The sequence below is a fragment of the Carassius auratus genome, chromosome 46, assembly GCF_003368295.1.
Source record: "Carassius auratus strain Wakin chromosome 46, ASM336829v1, whole genome shotgun sequence".
Classification (NCBI taxonomy): domain Eukaryota; kingdom Metazoa; phylum Chordata; class Actinopteri; order Cypriniformes; family Cyprinidae; genus Carassius; species Carassius auratus.
The window spans coordinates 4,842,793-4,868,795 of NC_039288.1; the positions used below are offsets into that span (position 1 = coordinate 4,842,793).

Sequence of the window (26,003 nt, forward strand, 5' to 3'; positions counted from 1 at the left end):
TACACAGAAAGTCATACAAAATACATGATTTAACAACATAAAATAAAACAAAATGCAACTAATAAATTGTGTAAATCTTAAAGGGAAGTGTTGTCATAATTTACTAATTCCTTTCTGTGTAAAATCGAATATTTTCATGCTTCTTGACTTGAAGTTTTCCGTCTCTTAACATACGTTAAATGAGGATTTATTGTGTGGAGTATGCATTATTGCTCCCTGCACATGAACGACCATTCTGTAACGCCTGTAAATAATTACATAGACTGTTAATAATCATAACACGATGTGCGCCTCCAGCGGTCAAAGGGATCACTACAGTGCACTGTTGCTCAGGTAATGCCAACTTTTTTTTCTCACCTAGTGAACTGTTACATTTCATCATGTAATGTTAAAAATCGATTAGAAATTCAAATGAAAAGTCAGCAGAAGTATTGAGTATAAAGAAAGTCAGGATGCAAAGCCAGAATGGAAGAAAAATACACCAGTAAACTTTTATTCATTTTCTTTTTGAAGAATGTCTCGTGTTGCTTTTCTTTAGTTTAGTTTTGATATTGTGCAATATCTTTCCACTTGTAAAAACATTCAGGAAGTGAGTATAAAAAAAGGGCAACACCAAAATAATGACAGATTAGTTCACTCGCACATATACTCGCACCTATATCCTCTGACATTTACATAAATTGTATTCTCCCTCTATTGGATTCCAAATATTTATACATATACATTTATATATATAAAATACATTTTAAAGTGATGGTAATTTCCGCTTAATATATGCCTGTTACTGTGTTCATTCTACTGGCAACTTTGGGACAATTTCATGAAGATCATCATGTGTAAAATAAGAAAAAGAAAAAGCCTAAACAAATTCTATCTGCAACAGTCTTTCACAGAAAGACTCTGAAAAGGCAACAATGTCACACAACAATGCCCTGCCTTTAAGCAGAGATGATGATGAGAAGCAAAAATCCTAACAAATATGATTGTACCTGAACGTCATGAGTGCTAGTGATGGCAACAATACAAAATAAATAAGACGTCTAAATGTCACAGAGGGAAAATTGCAATCTTGATGTGAGTGTATGTGTGCGTTAGTACAGAATCAGCAACAAAAAGAGGCATTCCCCAGACACCTAAAACAGAACACAAACCGTATCTGTCTCTCCCTGCCATTATTCTGGAAAACATAAAGGAAAAAAAAAAACAGCGGGTGAGACTTCATTGACCGCTATCTGACTCATGTCCATGTTTACTCCGTGCTCTTCATATAACTGCAGTCTTGTCAGTCCCCAATGTCCAGAGTGAGGTTACAGGTCAGGCTGTCCGTTCATTTCACCAAGATTCATCTTTAAATGCCTATTCTCAGCTTTTTCAGGACCTACAATGTCATATCAGTTCACTGTGAGCCAAGAAAAGGAGCTGATCGGCAGGTCGTTGAAAAACACACAGCAAAACAAACTCAACATGGCATGTGTTTAAAAAAGGCAAAAACTGCAAAAAAAAAAAATATATATATAAACAATGCACAGATTACATATTATCATATATTTTTACACTATTCCACAGTTCTCAAAGGTTCAGGCAGCTGATGCACACGGGAAAAAACCTCCTTCATCCTTTCCGGACTCAAATGAACTCCTCCAGTAGATCGGGCATCAGTGTCGGTCACGTCTCTTCTGTTTATTTGCTGTTCTTTCCCCACACACAAAAAACAGATGTGAATTCAGGAGTACATCAGGCAAACGAAAATCGACAGACATAAGAACAAGCACAAAAACAGTTCAGTATCACATCTATGCTCCTGAGTCCTTTGAGAAATAGAGGAAAATCTTGGATAGAAGCTAAACCGGAAGTGAAAATGAATGGGAAGAAAAACGGAAGATGGCCTGCAAGCACATGGTGAGAGCGAAATGGAGGGATGACGGAGGCTAGCTCCAGAGGCCGGCATAGTTTCCATGTAGACCAGAACACAAGGGCCCGCCGGCCACAAAGAGTTTGGTGCCGGAGTCGTCGTAGCAGTGCGTGTATACAGCGTTCGGGAAGGAGCGAACGTCAGAAAAGTAGCTTCTCCACGTTTCATCATGATTCTGTGAGGGAAATGCAAATAGAGAATCTGACTGATAGGGATTTTTTTGCATTCATTTCAGCATCAATCGAAATATACATGCACTATGGTTCAAAAGCTTTGTTGTAAAATATTATTGCAACTGAAAATTTTAAATGGAATTTATTCCTGTGATGCAAAGTGGAACTTTCAGTCTTCAGTGTCACACAACCCTTTAGAAATCATTGTAATAGGCTGAGTTGGTGGAAACATTTCTAATGATCAATGTTGAAAACACTTGTTCTGCGTAATGTTTTTGCAGAATATGAAATGTATTTTTACAGGATTCATTGAATAGAAAGTCAATTACTGTACCATTTGCTGTATCTTTACTGTACCATTTGATCAAATTAAAGGGGTCCTATTATGCTTTTCTACTTTTGGAATTTTAGTCAGGGTTTAGTGTGAATGTTTGGGCATAAAAATGATCTTCAAGCTTACAAATATCAAAGTCCACTCCAAAGTGAGATATTTCATTAAAAAAAAAAAAAAATCCTTTTCAAGAACTAAAAAGAACTGCTTGTTTGGACTACAGCTTTTTTTCCCCCTGTTTCGTGATGTCACAAAGTGGTCTATTAGAATATCATTAGAATAATTCCCTCCTACAGAAATTCGAATGGTTCGGGGGTGGGGAGGGCAAGGTCATGTTTTAACACTATATTCTGCAGGAAACCGACTGTCCTCAGAAAATTGAATGTCATTTGAATTTAATCTTGCATGTAATGTCTAACAAAGCAGTGTTTTTGTTTGTTGTTGTTTTTTTTTTGAGCGGAGCTGCTTTGTCTACAACCGTTGCCAGGGAAACCTGGTCTCTACCATAGACTGTAATAAAACATGGACGTAGTGTCTGTGACGTCATCCATAGGTTTCCGAAGAGCAGTTTTGAAGCCAAAATTGGGCGGAGGCGGACGTCGCCATCTTGTCAGCGCGTCACTACGCATCACTCCGGGTAATCGAAAATGCGCAAAAAGGCGGGAGCTAGCTGCTGAAACCACACCCACCTAGCTCAACAGCGGTGACAGCAGCGGCAATCCACCTGTCACTCAAGTGGCCACGCCCTTAATTTGTACAGATCTTGAAGGGCAAAATTAGCTATATAGACCAAAACCAGGCTGTAAAATATGTCTTGTACAAACTGCTCGATTGGTTCCGTGTTTGATGAAGGCCCGCCTTCCGAAAATTGAAATGTGTTGTGATTGGCTTGCTGTCCCAGTGTGTTTTGATTAGCGAACAGGTTAGACGTCATTTCAGTACAGCCCCGCTTGACACTTGACAAAGCAGCAAGTTCCATCTGCTCTGGTATAGTTACTTTAGTAATCTTTTTTTATGCCCAAACATACATACTATACACTAACTAAAATTCTAAAAGTGAAAAGGAATAATAGGACCCCTTTAAATGTTTCTTCAGCACCAAGTCAAATATAACATACATATATAGCTCATGGTCTTATCAATATATACAATTTCAGCATGCAAGACCGAGAACTTGGGTCAAACTGAACAATCATACCAGCCATCCTCTTCCTGTAGAGAGTTTCAGGATGCCCTCTGCAGTGCGATTCCGGTACCCGCCGGGTGAGCTGGATGGGCCATCCAGAAAACGCTGGGCCCTGATATCATAGAAGAGCAGGGAGCCTTGGCCAGTGCCTACCGTCACTAAGTGTTCATAAAAACTCACAGAGCGAATACCTAAGAGAGAAGTAAACACCCAAAACTGAGCACCAATTTGCTTTGCAACTTTTAACTTTTTAACTGTATTTGGAGAGGGGGGATATACCACTGCCACGCTCCCTGGAGCTCACAGATTTGATGTTCTGAGATGGCTGCCGGGGGTCAAGGAAGGAAACGTGTGCCTGAGAACCGACTGCATAAACAGACCAGTCCAATCCATATGCCAGACACACGTTCTCCTTACAGTAAGGAAGTTTGGTAGAAAGCTCCTGAAAATCAAATTAAATGGGGAAACACCCATTTAGACTATTGTAAAAACCTGGGAAAATTTGAAAAAAATGCTGATAGTTGTAAATGTACCTTGGACAGGTTGTCTTCTGCCTTCCAGAGATGGAAATATCCATCTAAAGAAACCGCACCCAACTCCTAATGGATGAATTAAAGAGACAAAAGCGGAATCGGAGAAACAGTGAGCTTGAATAACGCACAAAGCAATCAATTTTCAGTCACATGAGTCAAGGACAGCCACTGACCTTATGGCTGTTGTTGAAGGCCAGTGCGCGCACTTTGCAGTTATAGGGGTGGGTGTACTCTTTCGGGATGTCCTCGAGAGCGCGGTGAGAGATGTGGGAGTAACAAGGAACACCTTCCACATTCTGATTCTTCTCGGCCCGAGTCAGCACCTCCTCTGATATCTCCCATAGACCCATGGAACCGTCACGAGATCCTGCTCCGGTAAATAAAAGATTCATTCTCTTTTAATGGAAGAGTAGAATCTGTACACCATGAATAACATCCGATTGTGTACAACACATTAGAGATAATGTAAAATGAATCTATAATTGATGACAAACTACACCCCGACAGGGTAGACATATGGCATTAAACTGGTTTATTTTGCAATAATGACTAACTATATATAACCGAGATAAATCTACGACAATGAAAAAAAAAATATATATAATTATCTTTACTGTAATATAGATATACATCTCAACCCACACACATACAGTATATATATTCTATTTTATATGTATAAAAAATGATAAATTACTTTACTGAGAAATGGAGGCAGGGATGTGCTAAGCTAATGAAGATGATGTCAAACGTTCTTAAAGTTTCTAAACTGGGCCCCATTTTTGTTATGCAAAACAAACTTTCTATTTCTGTTCTCCCTTGTCTCTTGGGGTGAAATATAACACTAGACGTTCTTGACAGGTTTCTTGAAATGTACACTAGCACTTAATGTGTTAGGACACACTGTAAAGTGTTTGCTCAAAACAGGTTCTAAAAGCTTCTTACCGGAGACTGCCATTGTATCACTGATCCATGCAATGGAGAATATCCAGTCATTGTGTCCATCCTGTTAAAAATACAAAACCATTTTGAGTCTAGAGAAATACTTTATCCGTGCATAGCCAAAGCTAGCCACTAAGAGCACTTGAGCTCTTTGAAGCCAAAGCCTGAAGCCACTAAACCGTTTGACATTTATACTTCTTGCATAACTAGAGTAAAGGCCGGACTCACATCCCCGACGCAGACAGGGTCAAGTGTGGGAAGTCTGTACACTGCCAGGCTGTTGGGGTTGTCTCCTCCAGTGGCCAACAAAGTACGAGAGGGGTTCAGCTCAATGGCGTGGATGCCACACCCCTGCTGGACATCTAGGCCTACGACTGATCCTGTATTGTGGAAGGGGAAATGGCCTCCAACTCCACTCAAACCCGGGGAAACCTCTCCCCTGCCCTCTCTATCTTTCAGCATGGGTATCCTTGATATCTTTCCCGAGAGGACATCCACCACAAATAGCTAAGAAAACATAGAAAAACAGGATAAGAAAAGTCATCTAAAAGAAGACAACTAAGAGATAATAAATACATATCTATATATAACATATAGAATACATCAGACAACTTTCCTGCTACTTTTATATTATTTGGGAGCTTGACCGTCACCATTCTCCTTTATATGGAAATGCACCATTTAGATGACAATTATATTATTTTATTTTTCTGCGATATATATTGCGATATGAAATCGAATCAAATTTTTTCTTACAAACAAAAATGGGGTGAGCACACTTACATTCTCATTTTAAATGATTTAAACATCAGAGTATTATTTAAATTAGAGTAAAATATTTGTTTGTAACTTCAGGATAAGGTTTGAATTGTTAACATATTAACTAACATGAACTTACCACGAGCAATACTTTTGTTACTATATTTATTAATCTTTGTTCATCTTGGTTTATAAAAACACAGCTGTTTTCATTTCAACAATGAAGGCTATAGATGGTTTCATCGGGCGCACGCGCCTGGACCTAAGTTAACTTCCGGTCTGTGTTGTGTATATTGGTCTGGCTGCGGTGCCTTCTACAAACGCAGTTAAAGTCAAGGTGATGAGTAGACTTAAGTTGGGCTCAGGTGGTTGTGCTGCGGGATGTGTTTCCCATACATTTATTTATTTTTGGAGACTCGCCACAATTATAAAACTGATCGATTTTCAAAAAGGCTTCATTAAATAAACATGAGTAATGTAACGGTACGTACTGTGCGTTTAATAATAATAATTCCTTACATTTATATGTTTAAATATCAAAACAAGGCACGGGTGTTTTTATATTGCTGTATTTCTGAAGGAGGACTTGCATTTTATATGCCTGATAAAGCAGTTTGTGAGCGTACCAGCTCTGCTTTGTTTACAGCTGTTACTGGGGAAACCTCTATTTCTCGCGCTTTATGTCTATGCTTTAAAACATCTCCTGCTGGCAAAGAATGGATTTGCATTTTCATTAAGTCCGCCTGATCCACGCAACAAACATATTTTGTTTGTTATCAAAAAATATCTACTCTAGAGGGACTTGGCTGTTGTTATTGATTCTATTTGGAGTCTACCGGAAGTTAAGTTAGGTCCACAAAAGTGCGCACGCGCAGTAACGTTTGTTTCCGTTGATGCCGTTGAAACCGTCTATAGCCTAAATGTTGAAATTAACAATGTTGTAGAAGTGCAGTTTAGTAATAGTAAATGTTAAAAAATTTTGTTAAATAGTTTAATAAATAGAACTTTGAGATTTTTTTAATACACCAATTCAGTGTTGGACAGGTCAGTTGTTTAAACCATTAATTACATTGAATCGGCTCAAAGAAAATCATCAGTTCGCAAATCAGACGTATATGGCACGCGTTGTGTAATTATCTCTGCAGTTTAGGATATCACACAAGATTTGACAACACAGAAAACATTTCATCACTGGATAGTTTTTTTTTTTTTTTGACACAATCGTGTCAATTGATTTTGATTAAAAATCAAGGGAGAGAGAGCAAGACAGCACTCGTGTTGTTTGAAGATGGTGAAGGTGAGCGTCCGCGCCTGGCCGGGGCTCTATCACTCTCTCTCTCTCTCTCTGTCTCTGCTCATTCTTATATGCGCCCTGTTAAACTGACAGGACTGAAAAACACATGCAAATGATAAACTTTCACTCTTTGATGGTTAAGCTGTGCAATTAATCCGCGAATCACATTCGTTAAGGGTCGGGGAGCAGCTGGCACATACAGTTTTTGAATAACGGATCAACTACGACAGCCTACATCGCACATCCTGCGATGTGACTATCATGGATTCGTACATCGCGATATCAATGCTTAAACGACACATCGTGCAGCCCTATACAGTACCCATCAATAACTTATTTAACATGGAATATTCCTGAAGGGTGACATGTATTAAAAACGTTTTGTGTACTAGTATGTCAGTAGTTTTTTTATGGTCAAATAATATAGATAATTATTTATTTATTTATTAGGGGTGTAACGGAGCATGTCTTTGTACTGAAAATATTCGGTATGGGCCTTTTGGTTCAGTATGCATGTACAAAAATATAATCAAAACTTAAAATAAACTTCTCTAGAACCAGTATTCTCATTTTCTATTTCTCACTATACCAACAAAATCAATGGTAAACTCAAGAGATCAATAATTAAATGGGAGGAAAGACCAGTAATATGTTGCAGATCATAAATACAGCATTCAAAACATTACATGCTAAAGTATCGATCAGAAAACTCACCGTATTGCATTTGGTCCCGCACACCACCTGCCTTTGGTTGAGCCATTGGGAAGCGAACACCTTGTTGAGGCGGCCGAGGGAGAACTCTCTTTCTCTGAGGATTCCTGGGATGCGTCCGGCAGCGAATCTGTGCAGACTCCGCTGAAAGCTCCACTCATGCTGCTGTTGTGGGCGGAACTCCCTTCCTCTCAAAGAACACACCACTGACCGCCGGCTCTGCCACCAGTGCTGGGCATGACACGCTGAGCTGGACACGCGGGCACGCTTGATCGCAGACTGACACCAGTCAAGCTGTTAGAAGGACAAAAAGGAGTGAGTCGAGCGCGTAAAAAAACTAAATGAAACAAATGTACTTTCATAAATCATACATGATTGATCAATTGCATGTCATTTTAAAGAAATGAAAATAATTGCAAAAAATTAACAGCATTGACTGTCAGTTCCTAATAATTATCTATCTATCCATCCATCCATCCATCCATCATTTTCGGCCAAATCAGCATTAAAAAGGCTACATACATGGAAAACTCAATAATAAAACGGTCTTTAAAATTGTCATAACTATAATTAAATTGAATACACCAATTTATCAATATTAGCTTTACAAACAATTAAATATAAATATCTCAATTGATATTGAGAAATCAACCTGGCCGATATGAGGCCAATATAATACAAGTAAGTATGGTAAATGAGAGACATGCAGAAAATTGGTGAAACTAAATGAATATTCATTAGGCATAAATTAGGGATGCACCGAAATTTCGGCCACCGAAAATTTTCGGCCGAAAATGCCCTTTTCGGTTTTCGGCCGATAGACTTTTATAACCGAAACAACACGGCCGAAATGTTGTGATGACGCAAACAGAAACCGCGACCTGCACGTGCACCTGCATAGCAAAGACCACGAGCTCCACGCGACATTCACTTAACACCAGTGAGAACATTCTCTCTCTTCTTACTCCTTTATTAGCATCACTAAAGCGTCTCCTATTAAAGAGATTAAGACGGACCACGAAGTGAAAACAAAGAAAAGTACAGTCTTATAGAGTCTGTTAGCACACGTCTCATTGAGATCTTGTCGGATCCTCTGCACTTCATCCCGAATGTGCTTGATCCGCGTTATAAAGACCATTACTTGGATGCGGAAATAAGGCAGCGCGCACGAGAAATGATCCAGGCCGCGCTGGATGCGGAGAACCCGCGTGGAGACGAAGCGCCAAGTGCAGGAGACAGATCAGAGCGCAGAAAAAAGACTGGTCTCTGCACCAGATGAGGGGCATGCACCATCGTTGTCTGATATGTTCAGTGGAATTCTGCAAGAAAGTGCCTCAAATAATAATAATACGTTGGCTATTTTGTTCTTATACACACACACAAACATATATACATACATAATATCAGATTGTAGCCATATTTCTGCTAGATTTCTGCTTTAATTTGATAAAAATGTTTATTTATGCCCTGGCCCTATTTAAATACACTCTCTCAAATATTTCTCAAAAGTCAGGCAGATGACAAGCTCAACTGCTCAACAGCTAGATGGTTATCTGTCTGAAGTCTCCATCCCCAGAAGTGATAACAGTCTTGCCAACTGGAGAAGTGATGCACTTTCTAGTCCTACATAGAAAAATTTCAAATGCACTTCACCTAAATGCATTTTGTTTTTATGAGAGAACTGTTCATTTTAAAACCTTTCTGCAGCCAGTAGGCCTGTACATTATTATTAAATATACACATGAGTGGGATACATTTTTAGTTTGAATTTTATTTTATACTGTGCATTGTTGCAATGTGCTTAATAAATATTTACATCATTTGTAATTATGTTTTTTTATGTTTTTTTTTTTAATAAGTTATGTAATTGTAATTATCTTTGAAACTTTAATATTAATTTATGCAATTGCAGTGTCTTAATTTTAGTAAAGTTAGTACACGGTCATAGCAATAAATGCAATGGTACTAATAATTGGCATAATTTATTTCGGTGTTTCGGTTTTCGGTTTCGGCCAAGAATTTTCATTTCGGTGCATCCCTAGCATAAATATTTATTAAAACCTAAATTTAAATAATGTAAACAACTGAGCAGGGTTGCCAGGTTTTCCCCTACATTTTGCCAGGCTACATATTTATATGTCTGTATTCTTTCATTTAAAATACACTTAATTTATATAAATTCTATAAGTCTGAGGAAAGGTGGTTTCCCCGGTAAAAATCACTTTCTGGGAGTAAAATACGAATTTTTTTGGTAGGGATCCTCCAGTGGAACTCGCATTCCAGGGGCTAAATATCACGTTTTCAAGGAGGTTACTTCAACCCACGGACATGAAAAACAGCCTGCAGCAACAGTGTTAAAGTAGCCCAATTCCACGGGATAACCGCACACTTGGCAACACTGCAACTGAGATAACCATTAGTGCAGCCTTTCCTTTCCTTTTGCTAAAACATATAGATTTATCAAACCTAAACAACTAAAATTAAAAAAATATATATTATGCAATATTATGAAATCGAAGAAATTATTTGCAATAATGACAGCTGTTTGCGTAGCTTTTCAGTGAACTACGGCTCTATGTAGTAAATGTTGTTCCATCTGAGAGCGCATGAAAATGCCACATTTAATAACGTTTTTACTCCAAATACACTTCATAACATCAGTCGAGTGTTTAAAATAAATCCTTCTGTCAGATGATGTGACTTCTTACACAGAAAAAGGCACGCAACATATTTCATAGTATTCTAAGCGGTGATAATGGCAGTGCATTATAAACATACTTTATTTTAATATAAAATAATAAGAAGAAGAACTGAGATAAACCATATATAGTAGCAGTTAAATCTTCTGTTTATTCAGCTGCAGCGAATAAACAGAATATAACAGAATATCTTCGGGGCATATGAGAGCGCCCTCTGGCCTGTGGATGAAGATTTACTGCTGATCACAGAACTGTGCTTCTCTGAAAGATACGCATGAAATTCACAGCTTCTGTCGAATCATGATTTTGATTCCATTTCAGTTAATCGCGCAGTCCTAGTATGGGATAGTTGGTTAATAATAAAGATATATGTCTCTGATCTGTTTTATTTTGCTTGTCAGTTTCATTGTAAAAATAATACAAGCCTGAAGGCATATAATTACATGTTTGGTTATCAGCGTATAGTAGCATTAATTAATACTGGAAACATATAAAAAGGTATAGTACACACACGATATTAAGCCAATAATGGGCAATCAAATACAGTCAGCCGATATGCCTAAATAAACATATAAAGGAATTAAAATGTATTATTATTACTTCCGAGTTCTCATGTCGACACAGATATCATTCAGGAGTGCACCGGCTTTTGAGATCACCAGAAAACGGCGTCTTGTTTAAAAGTTCTCAAGAACAACACTTGTATAAGAGGAATAGCCAGTCGTGTGATTTTTGATTGTTTGTGAGGTAAACACGGTTTCATTTCGTTTTAAATCCGTTTATATCACATCTGTGTCTCCCACTGGAGATGCCGCTGGACTGCAGATCCTATATATCCTGGTACGTTTGAATAAGACTTTGCTGCACGCTGGAATGTTATTGTATGTAACACAACGTGGAGTGGCTTGTCTTAAAGATGAAGATGATAAATGCGATGATATGGTGTCAATTAGTTTTGAAAGACATCGGCCACACAGAAAGACTTATCGGCAAAATCTGATATTTTAATTAAACTTCTTAAACTTCTTTTTATGGATTTTTACAGTGTTGCGCATTATAACCGATCACAAATGATTCTGTGGATTCTTTATGAATTCAATCTCACAATCTCAGAGGACATCTGGTTTTATGTGGCTTCTTTGCAATCCAGCACTGTGTAGGCACTTTTGCAGCTTTTAAATACAGCTTGGATTCGAAGAAAAACACCTGGTGGCACTGCAAATTCATCACCTCACTCTTCTAACAACCCTCTATACAATCAAAAAAATTACAAAACTGCCAAACAACAAAAGTGAGGGCATTCATCTGATGCTAACACCAGCTGGCAGACAAAGCGATCCTGTGCTCCCCAGCGAACATCGACAAATCAAATATATTCATGACAGATTTAAGTAAAACCAATGTATATCAGCTCCAGTGGGCCCATCAATCGGTGTGTGCCAGACTGAGACTCGTTCATTGTAATGCTTATCCTTGCTAAACAGCACTGACGATATCATGTTTATAATCAAGACATCATCACCCACATTAACAACTCTTGCTGAAATTACATCATCTGTCCAGAGCAAGATGAGTAATACACTCCTTCATGTGCCAATCTAGTCATGAACACGTATCTCTACTCCAGTAAAGCTCTTCCTATCCCCCTTCAGGCCAGCAGACATCTGACTGACCCAGATCCTAACGCTCAAGTAGGTCACAACAGCATCTTCATCAATACATGACCACCAAAATATGATATCAGTGCATTGTTTTTACTGATGTGCTCTTTTTACAGCTTCTACAGCAAAATTATTTAAAATGATGAATGATGACAATAACAAATTCGTTGAACACATACCAGGTGAAATGTAGAAAGAGGACCTTCAGGATGAAGACCGTCCTTGATATTGCCTGATGATTTAACAAATGCTTTCATAATTGCTGACAGTTTTGACAAAAACACAGCTGTGAGAGGTAAGTAAAATGAACCTCTTTCTTGTGTTGGGAAATAGAAATGTTTGTAAAAAGGCTACATATTTATATGTCTGTATTCTTTCATTTAAAATACACTTAATTTATATAAATTCTATAAGTCTGAGGAAAGGTGGTTTTTACGATGACAATGTAATATCACTAGGAGAAAATGAAAAGAAATTTAGAGTGATCACATTAAAGTGATCATATATGAATGTTGTTCAGAACGAATGCATTACCTGTTTGGTCTCTTATCAAGAATCACTGAGCTGCAAATGCCACATTGTGTTATTAATATTTATCATATTGACAATTAAAAAATTATAATGGAGAACTGCAGCAAATCTCAGAGACTCACTAACATTCTTATACTCTTGCTGGAAAAACATTATCCTGTTATCTAGTGCAAGATTAATACATAGAGTAGACACATAACCTTAATTTTCAAGACAACTGATAAATGATTGCTCATTAATAAACCCGCTTACCAACGCCAGATCAATGTCAACAACTGAAGTGAACAACCTCACAGTTAGCCTTTAGCCAGCAGACTGGTGACAAACATTAGACTGCAATATTTTCTTGTTTGCAAACATTTCGATCTTGTGTTTCTGTTTCCTATGATTTATGGGTGTTATTTCATATAAAACGAGGGGTTAGCATATGGCTACATTGTCGTGTTTTTCTTAGGTATGAGAGGTATGTTTTTACCTGTTGTTCCTTGGGCTCCTCTGCTTTCCTTTTCCTGCTAACTGCTTTTCTCGCCATAGCCCGACACGCACAGGTCCCTCACCCACATGGAGGGCAGCAGCGACGCTGGAAAGTGGATCATATAATGGCGATGGGGTTGTTTCGGAGGCCTCTGGGCTGCTGGTGATACGGCGCGACTAACTCGAGTCGAGTCGGACGAGGCTGAATCGAATAACCGCCCACTACCGGTAGAGTTGCCGATCACCGATCCATTTGATTTGGGTCGTTTTAGGGTTAAATTGTTTGCTTTCCGTCTGTGTGGAGGAGCTACAAGGGTACCGCTGCCCCTCCTCTGCACCGAGCTCACTTTTCACCTATCTCCTTTCTCTCTCGGTCCGTCGTTCTCTTGACAAAACGCGTCATCTGACAACGTACAGTGACGCGCGCAGCCGCGCTCCAGTCAAACAAAAACAAAAACAAGGTCAAACGTAAGCGTTCGCGTCGGCTGCGTGCGTACGTGAGCGCGCACGGCCTCTTCACGGCCTATGGCTCGCGTTTCATTTTCTGCCTGTAAATGAGGTATGAATTCTTACAATTCGGCGCCTTTTAAAATCCATAAAAAAAATATTGTTTCTTTTATAATGCACAATTTATTCTGATTATAATTAAACTGGGCTGAATAAGAAATAATGGTTTATTTAAATATTCATTTAAATAAACATTAAACAACGTATAAAACTCACATTCAACATGTTTAATTTAAAAATAAAGAAATGACCACATTAAGTAAATGACAATGTATGCATTAGTGGTAGTTATGTTAATATGCATTTAATCTTAGTAGAAAGTTGTTTATTAGATAACTTATTATTGTCTTATTTCTGTAAATAATGTTGATCATTGAGCTTGACCTGTATAACTTTTACTTGTTATATTTATATGAAATATTAGTTTCAAGTTTCCAGTCTCAACAGGCATAAAGATCAAGGGATTACACATATATTTGTAATATCTTTCATTGTAAAAAATAAATAAATAATATTATTATTATAAAAATAATAATGCATACATTCCTGCATGCATGTTTTGATTTTGTTTTCCAGTTTGGAGGAAAAACACCCAAATGTGTCCAGGACCTTATGAAGCTGGTTGAAAGTCCAGAGTGTGATAAAACTATATGCATTTTTTCTAATTCAATATAAGTTTGAAATTGAGTTTTGAATTGGGAATTCCGACCTCTCGGATTATTGGATTGGTTAATTGTTCTGAACAAGTGAAAAAAATAAAATAAATAAATGCTAAGAATGTTGTCCCAGTTTCAACAATGCAATCTACTGATGCACAAAGGTTTATTTTGACTGACACACAATAAGCCATTAAACAACCCAGAATTTAACCTGTGCTTTTCATTGCTGCTGAGCTTTTGTTTCAATGGAAGTTCACAGTTCAGGTGGATCTTTTTCTACTGCTCCTGGACAAAATCTGTGCTTCATAACCACAAGTGACAGCCACTCTCTTTAAAAAGAAGAATATGTTTGATCATACCCTAAATTATTTGCAAGATGGCTAAACTTTTCTAATCACATTTAAGAGCAATGGATCTATGTATCATTAAGCTCCTGATCTTCTCTACCTGTCCATCAGGTTCTCCTGCTGTGCTAGCATTTCCCCATTTACACTTAGAACAATAGATCTGCATTAGAGTGCTGGCACGTTCCAGGCCAGAAGGCTCTTTGTGATACAGCCAGCAGTGTGTGTGCTGTATTCTTTTCAGCCTTTTCTAGTCTGTTCAGCCTAGACTGAGGAGAGCTGCTAGAAAACGTAGAAGAGGAAGAACCTTGTACACCATGTCACTTCTTTTGAATAATCTTTTACTGGAGGGGTAAACCTCTTGAAATCAGTTAAGAACATATGCAGGTCATATTTCATCTTAGAAACAGAAGAAGAAATATTAGATTTTGCACCCAAATTATTTTAGGACCATTAATTGTACCAATTCGTACCAATAACCAATTGCCATTTTTCATGGCAAGTAAGCATCTCTCGCACCCCATTTATGTTTTGATATATGTATTACATTATATGTATATAATAAATGTATGTGTGTGTGTGTGTGTATAGAGTTTAAGAGGATGTTTTTGTACCTACAAAGGTGAAAATGTATAATAATAGTAATAATAATAAATGGAACAATCACAACTTTTGGGGCAAATGTCACAAAAGCTCTCAAGAACATATGCAGGTCATGTTTCAAAATCATATATATATACACACACACTCACACACACACACACAACTCTATTTTTTATTACCATTTACTGAATTTTTTGCAACTAAATAATATTATAGTACCATTGCAATATTGTAATAAAATATTAATAATGATATAAAAATAGGCTTGATAATGATACAAAAATATTGTATCATGATTATCAAGTCTATTTTTATATAATTATTATTGCAATGATACTGTATTATTTTGCTGCAAAAATTCAGTAAATGGTAATAAAAAAAGGCTTTGTTTTGTTTATATGAAAAAGTAATTTCTTAGGAATTTCATATGATATTTACACATTGATAATTATAAGTCAAATCTCTGTATCAAAAAGCATGAAGTTAGTCCTTGGACTTACATTTGAGCCAAAAGATTCTAGTCAAGTCACTCTGCTCATTTCCTGCATTCCTCTAAGGATGGAGTCACTACGTCTTGCTTGAGCAAGTTGGTCAATCCCTTGTGAGGTAACGTGGAGATATTTGAACAGACAAACAAGTTTCCTCTGGTGACCAAAGCTTGCAAATGCCATTCAAACAGTTTCTAGTGACCCAAAAAATGTGCCACAAGCATTCACAGTCTCATTGCCGGACTATCACGAGCACTACCGTTCAAAGGTTTGGGGTTGGTACGATTTATTAATATACTAATTAGTGTTCCTGTAGCTCAAGTGGTAGAGCATTGCAGTTGTGGGTTTGATTCCCAGGGAACACATGATAGGTAAAAATTGTTAGCCTGAATGCACTGTAAGTCGCTTTGGATAAAAGCGTCTGCTAAATGCATAATTCTTTTTTTTTATTTTTTTTATTAACTTCTTTAAAAAAAATAACAATTCTAATGCTCACCAAGGCTGCATTTGTTTGATCAAAAATATAGTAAAAACAGTAATAATGTCAAATATTATTACAATTTAATTGAACTGTTTTGTTTTAATATATTTTAAAATGTAATTTATTCCTGTGATGCAATGCAGAATTTTCAGCATCGATACTCATCTTCAATTTCACATAATCATGAAGAAATCATTCTAATGTGCTGATCTGCTGCTCAAGAAACGTTCTATTAATTATCAATGTTGAAAACAGTTGTTTAACCTTTTATGGAAACAATGTTATTTCTTTGTGATGTGTAATGTTTTTTCAAGCTCTTTGATGAATATAAAGTTCAAAAGAACAATGTTTATTTCAAACAGAAATCTTTTCTAACATTATATAAAGCTATAAAAACAAAAACAAATTTTATCAATTAAAATGCATCCTTGCTGAACAGAAGTATTTATTCTTTAAAAAAAAAAAATCATCCTTCCCCCAAACTTCTGTGCAGTTCATGCATCTATACAGTCTTTAGCCTTTTCAACAGATTTCAGAATTAACCCAATATTAATGTTTTAACCTCATTACTGTTAATTTTCTCAATATCTTTATTACAGATGGAAACCAACAGTGTATCTTTACAGATCTTTAAATATGTTTATATTAACATTTGTGATTCAGTGCGCCTGTGCAGTGTTTGCATGTCAGCTGTTTGAAAATGTGGCGGCATCATTTAAATTCCGCAGCTCCTGCTGAACTTCCCAATTTCTCTTGCCAAATGTGTTCATTCCAGTGCAAATGCCAACTGAGCAAAAGTTTACTGCAGTTTTTTTTTTTATCTGTGAACTTACGTGATGATTAGTTCTGTTAAAGCAGTTCCTAATCAAAGAGCAAAGAAACACAATCTCAAAAAAGGACAAATGAAGAAAGATAAAGTGTTTCCTCCAGTCAAACATATAAACAATGTATGAACAAACAAACAGCACAGACAGAATAGAGAGAGGGCACTTCTGTGGGGTCTCGGTTCTGCCATGGGTTGTATGTATTGTATGAGTGTTCAGGTTTCCGTTTCGAAAGCCTGCATCCAGCAGCGGGAGATGGCAGCGTAATAGCTTGGAGTGTCACTCCGAGTCAATATTCTACCATTGAGGCTCCACTCAATTCTGTTTCTCCAGCACCGCCCATTCTAGCCTGTCACCATGGCAATAGAGACACTAGCCAATGCCGATTCTAACAGGAGGATTCGGCTCCTCCCACTCATCATCATTCTAAGATCACTTAACAGACATACAGCTGAGGAGGGACGAATGCACTGTTGAGTGGTGCCATCAATCCCTACCCCAAGAGGTATATCTTTATCAGGGTACAAAATCAGTTGTCTTGTCTTAGAGATAAGAGAATCCCATCCTTCCACAGCCAGGACCCCTCTGAGAGCCAAAGGAGGGCTGGCTCCAGGAGGGGAGACTCTCGGGGCTCAGCTCGCAGCTGCTCGGGCCATCAGATCCTCCAGCGCCTTGTCCTGGTCATTATTGTGCACGAGCAGTACCTCTTTGATAGTGTCCCTCTCAAAGCCCATTTCCCCAAACCGAGACATCAGCTGCAGAAACTCCAAAGCCTGAGGAGAGAGAATGTGGAGTAAATTCAAACACATACTGTCATCATTTACTCACCTTCTATATGACCTTTTTTTCCATGCAACATTAAAGCAGATGTAATGCAGAATGTCCTGGCTGCTCTTTCTAGACAGCAAAACTAAATTCTAACTAAAATTCTTTATTTTAAATTAAAGATGTAAAGACTTAAATTCAACTTACATTTTTGCCAATTCTAATATTTTGGAAATGTTTTATGCTCACCATAGTTGTATTTATTTGTTAAAAAATAAATAATAAGCAAAAACAGTAATATCGTGAAATATTATTACAATTGAAAAACAACTGCTTTCTATTTGAATATATTTTAAAATGTAATTTATTCCTGTGGTGCAAAGTTTAATTTTTAGCATCATTATATCATTACTGAATTTTTAGCATCATTTCTTTCAGAAATCATTCTAATTCTAGTAGTAGAAATCTTTACTCCCATTTTCATTAATTAAATGCATTCTTACTAAGAGTAAAAGTATTAATTTCTTTAAAAAAAAAACAACAACTTTCAAACAGTATTCAAAAAGTCATGCATGTTTGGAATGACAAAATCTAAAACTAACCCTATTATGAGCTAATGGTTTTCAAACGTCTGTCTTTTGATTAGACAAGGATTGTAACTCTGCATCTGCTATAATGTCTTAAGTACTTTGAATTTCGAAAACAACACAAGCTGTGAGGAAATATGATATCCTTCACAGACTCTTTAACAACTCTTGCCGCGTTTCCACCGAAATTACCCGGAACATTTTTACCAGGAACTTTTTTTCCCAGGAACTTTTTTCCCCCCAGACCTGTTGCTTTCTGCGTTTCCACCGCGGTGTAAAGTACCGGGAAGATTAGGCAAATGACTGGTGACGTAGGTCCGCGCACGTTTCTCAATACAAAGTACCGCTGATAAAAAAAAAAAAAGTATGCTGATTTTGGACGTGCATCATTGGTAGTTAGTTCAGACTTTATGCATTCGACTGGGGAGTGTGATGTCTGCAACTACGCAAGTCTGGTAAATCTATAAACAGCAGCGTAATAAATATTATATATATATATATATATATATATATATATATATATATATATATTATACTTGATAACTTCAGTCAGCTCGTCTTGGCTACTGCAATTTTCCCTACTGTATATTTACAATAAAACGAAATAGGATATCAAATACCACTGCCTCCTTTGGTTTTCATTTAAGCATAATAACAGCTGCAGAAATGTACTTAGTTCAGAGATATGTGTATATGCAGCCATTACAATGAAACAAAATATTATATAAATTTGCCTTTTTTATTTTCATTTTAACATATAGATAAATTGAATACAGACCAAAGAAAACCTGTTAGATTTACCACACAGCTGAATTATATTTTATGTTTAACCACTAAAGACACATCAGAGCCAGCGGCACATATCAGAAGGTCTATCCCAGGAGAGGCTGCTCTCTGCGGATACATGAGGACTGAGCTCCCGCTGATTGCGTGGAGCTCTCCGTCGCAGAGATCGGCGAAACACGTTTTTTAAATAGGCGCTGTCTTTATAAATAAACCACAGATTTGAGTTTTAAACAACTACATTCTCGCCTGAAATACTTTTAAAATTACATTTCATGACACAATAACAGTAATATTTGAAAATGATCCAAATAAATGGTGGTTGAACTCAACCAATGCTGCGTGAACTCAGATGGCTTTGGCTAAAGCATTTTTCCCCTCAGTATATATACAATAAAACGAAATAGGATATAAAATACCACTGCCTCCTTTCGTTTTCATTTAAACATAATAACAGCTGCAGAAATGTTCTTAGTTCAGGGATATGTGTAACGTTATATACAGCCATTACAATGAAACGAAATATTATATAAATTTGCCTTTTTTATTTTCATTTTAACATATAGATAAATTTAATACAGACCAAAGAAAACCTGTTAGATTTACCACACAGCTGAATTATATTTTATGTTTAACCACTAAAGACACATCAGAGCCAGCGGCACATATCAGAAGGTCTATCCCAGGAGAGGCTGCTCTCGGCGGATACATGAGGACTGAGCTCCCGCTGATCGAGTGGAGCTCTCCGTCGCAGAGATCGGCGAAACACGTTTTTTAAATAGGCGCTGTCTTTATAAATAAACCACAGATTTGAGTTTTAAACAACTACATTCTCGCCTGAAATACTTTTAAAATTACATTTCATGACACAATAACAGTAATATTTGAAAATGATCCAAATAAATGGTGGTTGAACTCAACCAATGCTGCGTGAACTCAGATGGCTTTGGCTAAAGCATTTTTCCCCTCAGTATATATACAATAACACGAAATAGGATATAAAATACCACTGCCTCCTTTCGTTTTCATTTAAACATAATAACAGCTGCAGAAATGTTCTTAGTTCAGGGATATGTGTAACGTTATATACAGCCATTACAATGAAACGAAATATTATATAAATTTGCCTTTTTTATTTTCATTTTAACATATAGATAAATTTAATACAGACCAAAGAAAACCTGTTAGATTTACCCCGCAGCTGAATTATATTTTATGTTTAACCACTAAAGAGACATCAGAGCCAGCGGCACATATCAGAAGGTCTATCCAAGCTGAGGCTGCTTCTCGGCGGTTACATGAGGACTGAGCTCCCGCTGATTGCGTGGAGCTCACCGTCTACGAGATCGGCGAAACACATTTTTAAATAGGCGCTGTCTATATAAATAAACATCAGATTTGAATTTTAAACAACTACATTCTCGCCTGAAATACTTTAAAAATTAAATTTCATGACACAATAACAGTAAAATTTTGAAAATGTCGATCCGAATAAATGGTGTTTGAACTCAACCAATGCTGCGTGAAATCAACCAATCAGAATGTTTAGCGCCAAAGTCCCGCCCCCGAAAGTTCCGGAACACTGAAAAAGTACCACCTTGCCAGCAGGGACTTTCTGAGGGGCATTTTTTTACCCGGCACTTTATTTAGTTCCTGGTTCCTGCGGTGGAAACACACCAAGTACCAGGCCAAAGTCCCTAGTTCCTGGGTAAAGTTCCTGCGGTGGAAACGCGGCTTCTGTTCTTACAAAATATAATCCTTTTAAAATTAAAAGGACACAAGCAAATGTATATTCTAATTAAGGCGGCCGTACACGGTGCGATTTTTGCTGTCATACAAGTTCGCATGCGATTTTTTTCAATCGTGTGGAAATTGCGTATTCTCGTATGGTCGCGGATCATTTGCGATGAATTACGAGCCGAGCAGAGTGGCTTACGAGCACTTCCAGACCTCCCGATCGTTTTTAAACATGTCTAAAAAGTTTGTGAGCTATCGGTTTGAATTTGTGCCAGTTGTGCGGTTGAACGAGCCGATTTGTTGATTTATCTGAAGTTGACCAATCATGAACTATGAAAACCACAGAAGAAGAAAGACGAAGAAGGCAGTGCCACGGCGAATGTGGACTATTGACCAGGAGGATAAACTCGCTGAATTCTGACAGGAACAGCGAGCGCTGTATGGTGTTTCTAGCAACGTGTTCCAATGCCTTTTTATTTCTCTCTCGCTCTCTCTCTCACACACGCATATGTAGTTTACAGGGACTCAAGTTAAACGTAATTCTATACTGTATATCCCCATACACTACCTCTATCCATCACGGAAAATGCATGTTGTATATCATCTCGTCCGTACCATTTTCAGATAAACTCACTCGTGCCGTGTGCGTGGACATACGATCTTTCGACCATCCGAATTCGCACCGTGTACGCCCGCCTTTAGATATTCTAGAGATCGCTCTAGATCTAAAATATTCATGATCTAGTAGTTTGTAGTAGTGTATTTGTTACAATTCCCCCACCTTTTCCTCTGAGCCCTGGTACATCTCCAAGCACTCCTCCACAGCAGTCGCATCAAAACCTCGATCGCACAGTCGACTGTGAGTAAACAGGTATTCCAGCACCTACGAATGAGACAAATGGTATAGAACGTCTTGTTTACATAAACAGTATCACAGACATGCAGTGAGAATAATCAGACTAAAGAGTGACCTGCTCCACATTCTGTCCTTGTCTCTGCATGGCTTTAAGAACACCCTCATAGGAATAACCCATGCCCACAATTGTCTCCGCACACTGTCGTTCGCTGGGAGAGAGGCCATGTAGGATCGTGGCAGCAGGAGAATGATTAGTCGGTGTGATGGGGTTTGACTACAAAGATGTTAAGGAGACAATCAATTTAAATATTTGCAGCCCAGGTTCATAAGAAAAACATGCCTCTATCTACATTTCTACAAATCTCCAAAAATGTACATGTACATTATTTTGCAGAAGCATTTTTTTTTTTATTTGAACTAGCACCTCATGACTATACCATGTTGTGTACAAGAAGATGCAAAAGACACAACCGCAAGTGGAAAGTACAAAACATGGTGACATAAATTTTTAAGTTAATATAATGGGCGTTATACTGAGTCACCAAAAATTATTGGATGTCATTTTACATATATTGCGCGATAAGTCGATATATATTGATTATTGTGACAGGCCTAGACTTGCTATCACGTGCATAATACTATGTTATGATCTTAAAATCGCTTAGTTTGTAAATGTTGTAAACACATTTTGACGCATTATGTATACGATACCGTCTTCTGAGTAACTGTAATATCTCCGCTTATGTTACGATACCTGCTTCTGAGTCCCATTCTGAGGGAAGACAGGTTGCTCTTGTGGGAGTGTCATGTTGGTTTTTGACCCTGTTCTCTGCAGGGATGGTGGCGTGCCATTGGATAGGTTGTGATGTTGGCCTGCTGGGTAACTGCTGAGAGGCGGTTCCAAGGAAGAGTCTACTGGGTCTGAAAGCTTGGGGAAAGTCAGTGAACGAATGTTACAAGGGCGGTCGGCGTCAATCTGTCCACAGGGGGTCCCCACAACCCCACCCCTGTCTAAGTCCAGCAGTCCAACCAAACCATTGGGTTTATGGAAGATTCCTACTTTGGCCTGAAGAGGTGGCGTATTACTGGGAGAAGTGGGGCGATGTTCTTCTGGAGGAAGCTGGGGAGGTGAAACTGAGGACTGCGGTTGGCTCTGCAGGATATTCCGTAACTCCTCTTTGTCGTCCAATGTTTTAAGCTCAAGTTTGTCAAAAGGGTCCTCCTCTCGCTCAAAGTCAGCTAGGTTCAGACTCTGTGGGGCCGGGTTGCTTGGTGCTGGTCGCATTTGTCCAAAAGATGGGGCTGGGAGAGGCATAAGGATTGCATTATGCCGTAGGCCAGCTAAAACTGGGTTCAATGCTGGTGGGAGAAGGTCCTGCTCATCAGAGGGGCGTGCCTTCTTCCCGCCAACCAATCCAAGGTCTGCATCCTGACCAGCAGCCTGCCTTTCGTTTTCAGAGTCCGTCCGGGCGGCTTCCGCTGCTCGAGCCTCCGCGGCTCGCGCTTTGGCGAGTTCTTCCCCCCACTGAACGCTTCGCCTCTCTAGACTAAAGTCATACTAAAGAGTAAAGCAGATCATTAATTATTTCCGACAAAAAAACACTTGTATAAGGGAAAGTTAAAGTGAACTTTGACTTACTTGCAGATCCGAAAGAACGGAATTACAATCAGACAAGCAGAAGCCAATGGGAAGACCCACTTTTGAAGGACAGCGGAATTTATCATTGAGCTTGAAGGGAACTTCATCAAGATAGCTGACGGGTCCTTGAAACATCAAGTGAAGTAACAGAAGAACAAGAAAAACTAATTGTTTTAAGATTAAGTCTTTTATGCTGTATTTTTTTATCTTCTCGTCTATAAAAAAAAAAAAAAAAAAAAAAAACAAAGAGGACAGATGATTGGCTGACTCACCGTTGTTGTGGATATCTGATCCAGATTTCCTCGCAGCCATTGAGAGTAACTAAAAAATAGACAAATTACATAATTTCACACAAGCTGCAGTCAGCTTCCTATTCTTCCTCTCCTGAACTTACATTTTTTTCAAATTTTTTTACATGAAAATAACAATAACTATATCCAATACTTCATAACACACAAGGAATTGGATATCTTTGGCTTTTAATCTGTCAAAATTGGCAGAGAAATACAAGAAAGACAGAACTGTGTGTTTAAAGGAAAAACAGAATTGGTTGCTTGCCCTTACGTCAACACAATACTAAAAAGATTTGCGACACTATTGAAATATGTTATTTTAAATAGAAATTGATTAGCCATTCATGTGCACTAATCTAATTTTGATTTTAAAATACAAAGAATTACGCTAACCAAACTGAATCTGTCATAACCAAAGATATGACCAAATATCTGTTTCACCTATATATAATCTACCAGGATATTTTGGAAACTCTCTTTCCAAGTCTGTATGTATTTTATTAAAAATAATACAGTTAAGTCTATTGCAATAATTTAAAATAAACCAAAAATTATTCAAATTTAAAATTGATTCCAATTTAAATAATAAATCTTTTTGCGACATAATAAATATCTACACTGTCAGTTTTAAAAGATGTAACACTGCTTCATATGTAATGTATTAAGAATATAATTTGCATTAATTATTTAAAATGCATAGCATTTTAAGCTTACAGTGAGACATGCCCATAACAAATCTGAAAAAGTAATGATAATAAAAAATAATCATAAATATGTATGACATAAATTTGTATGCACAATGGTTATCTTATATTTTCAATCATTGTTGAGAAAAAAATTATTGCCACTTGATCACTTTGAAAACACAACACGGTCTAAGAGCATTAAATTACAAGCATTTCTAGGACTCACTAAAGTGTAACTGTTAACAGATAAGCTTCTTCATTTACAGGAAGTTTGCAAACTAAAACATATCAATAAACGAAGCAAACTAAAACAAGCACTTACACAAAACTATATCACACGCTGAAACACAGGATGATAAAACAGGTTTTAAGGTCATTTCACCACCCATGATCTCTTACATAAAAAAATATCAGCTGATCAGAAAGAAAAAAAAATCTTAACCAATCCGCTTAACTAGATACTTCTAACATATCTGTTGCGTAATAATAAAGACAACAAGAAATACATACAGAGAGCAGGCTAGATGAGTCCTATACCAATTCAATGTCAAACAATAAATCTTTAGATATAACGTTACTGATGATGAGACTAACGTTAGTTGGTTTATGCTGAAGCTGGATGATGAGCTGTTTTTATACAGTCTATGATTATGACATATTTTCCCCTGGCTCCTTACCAAGCTACTACGACTTTCTCATTTTCTGTCCGTCATATCAATCAAATAACGAAAAAACGTATGAACTAAAACCAAAGCTCTGATACTGAAGAACTAGACAAGCACGGAAACGAAGGTGGACGTTTTATTAAAACAACTGTCTAGTTGTGTTTCAGTTCAGGTTAGTGAAGCGACCTAACAGGGCCTGACTTCCTCTGCCACCGCCCCTCAAACTGCCCCTGCGTGTCCCACCGGTGTCCTTACCAGTATCTGCTCTGTCTTCGGTGTCCGAATAGGTGTCTCACTTGTCCTTAGACATACAAGCTCCAGTGGACGCTCTCAGATGAGGAGATTTACTGAAAACCGAGTATATTTCCTGCTTCATCGCGGAACGCCATCTTGGTTGACCGCCTCCTTCGGTTCCTGTGTGACGACATGCGTTGCCACTGAATGACAACAGGTTTGACCAATCAGCGAAGAGATAGAGGAAGACGTCCTCTGTGTCGGCCTTTGCACATGGGTTCAGCACGCGTTTGAGATGCATTTAGGGATGTTTTGATGCACCGGTATTTTAGTTTGTTGAATTATTATTGAACTGTAATGACCATTAAGTTTATGAGATTAAATTGAAAATCTATCTATCTATCTATCTATCTATCTATCTATCTATCTATCTATCTATCTATCTATCTATCTATCTATCTATCTAATAACAAATAAGGACAAAAGAAGTAATCAGAAAAAAACAAGAGAGAAATGAATAACAGGCTTTTCCTGTTTATTTATGCTTACTTCCATTTTAATCGTTTTATTCATTTATTATTATAATGTATTTTAATTCATGTTTACTTCTCTTTATTTAACCTGTTTTATTCTTACTCGTTTTTTTTTT

The 26,003-nt window shown here is 37.6% G+C and overlaps 2 protein-coding genes across 2 annotated transcripts; both read right to left on the reverse strand.

Annotated features, from left to right (window-relative positions):
- Positions 1-466: 466 nt before the first annotated feature.
- Positions 467-13,653, reverse strand: LOC113063915 (DDB1- and CUL4-associated factor 12). The gene is made up of 9 exons (XM_026234344.1): positions 13,205-13,653; positions 7,842-8,132; positions 5,303-5,581; positions 5,078-5,138; positions 4,309-4,502; positions 4,136-4,201; positions 3,882-4,044; positions 3,615-3,793; positions 467-2,087 (listed from the first exon to the last, which is right to left on the reverse strand). The coding sequence occupies exons 1-9, from the start codon at positions 13,259-13,261 to the stop codon at positions 1,929-1,931; spliced, it is 1,449 nt and encodes a 482-aa protein (XP_026090129.1). The 5' UTR covers positions 13,262-13,653; the 3' UTR covers positions 467-1,928.
- Positions 13,654-16,834: 3,181 nt separating this feature from the next.
- Positions 16,835-25,572, reverse strand: LOC113063916 (ubiquitin-associated protein 1-like). Its single transcript, XM_026234346.1, has 7 exons — positions 25,376-25,572; positions 23,749-23,797; positions 23,477-23,601; positions 22,592-23,395; positions 21,953-22,111; positions 21,763-21,864; positions 16,835-17,882 (listed from the first exon to the last, which is right to left on the reverse strand). The coding sequence occupies exons 2-7, from the start codon at positions 23,786-23,788 to the stop codon at positions 17,742-17,744; spliced, it is 1,371 nt and encodes a 456-aa protein (XP_026090131.1). The 5' UTR covers positions 23,789-23,797; positions 25,376-25,572; the 3' UTR covers positions 16,835-17,741.
- Positions 25,573-26,003: the final 431 nt, after the last annotated feature.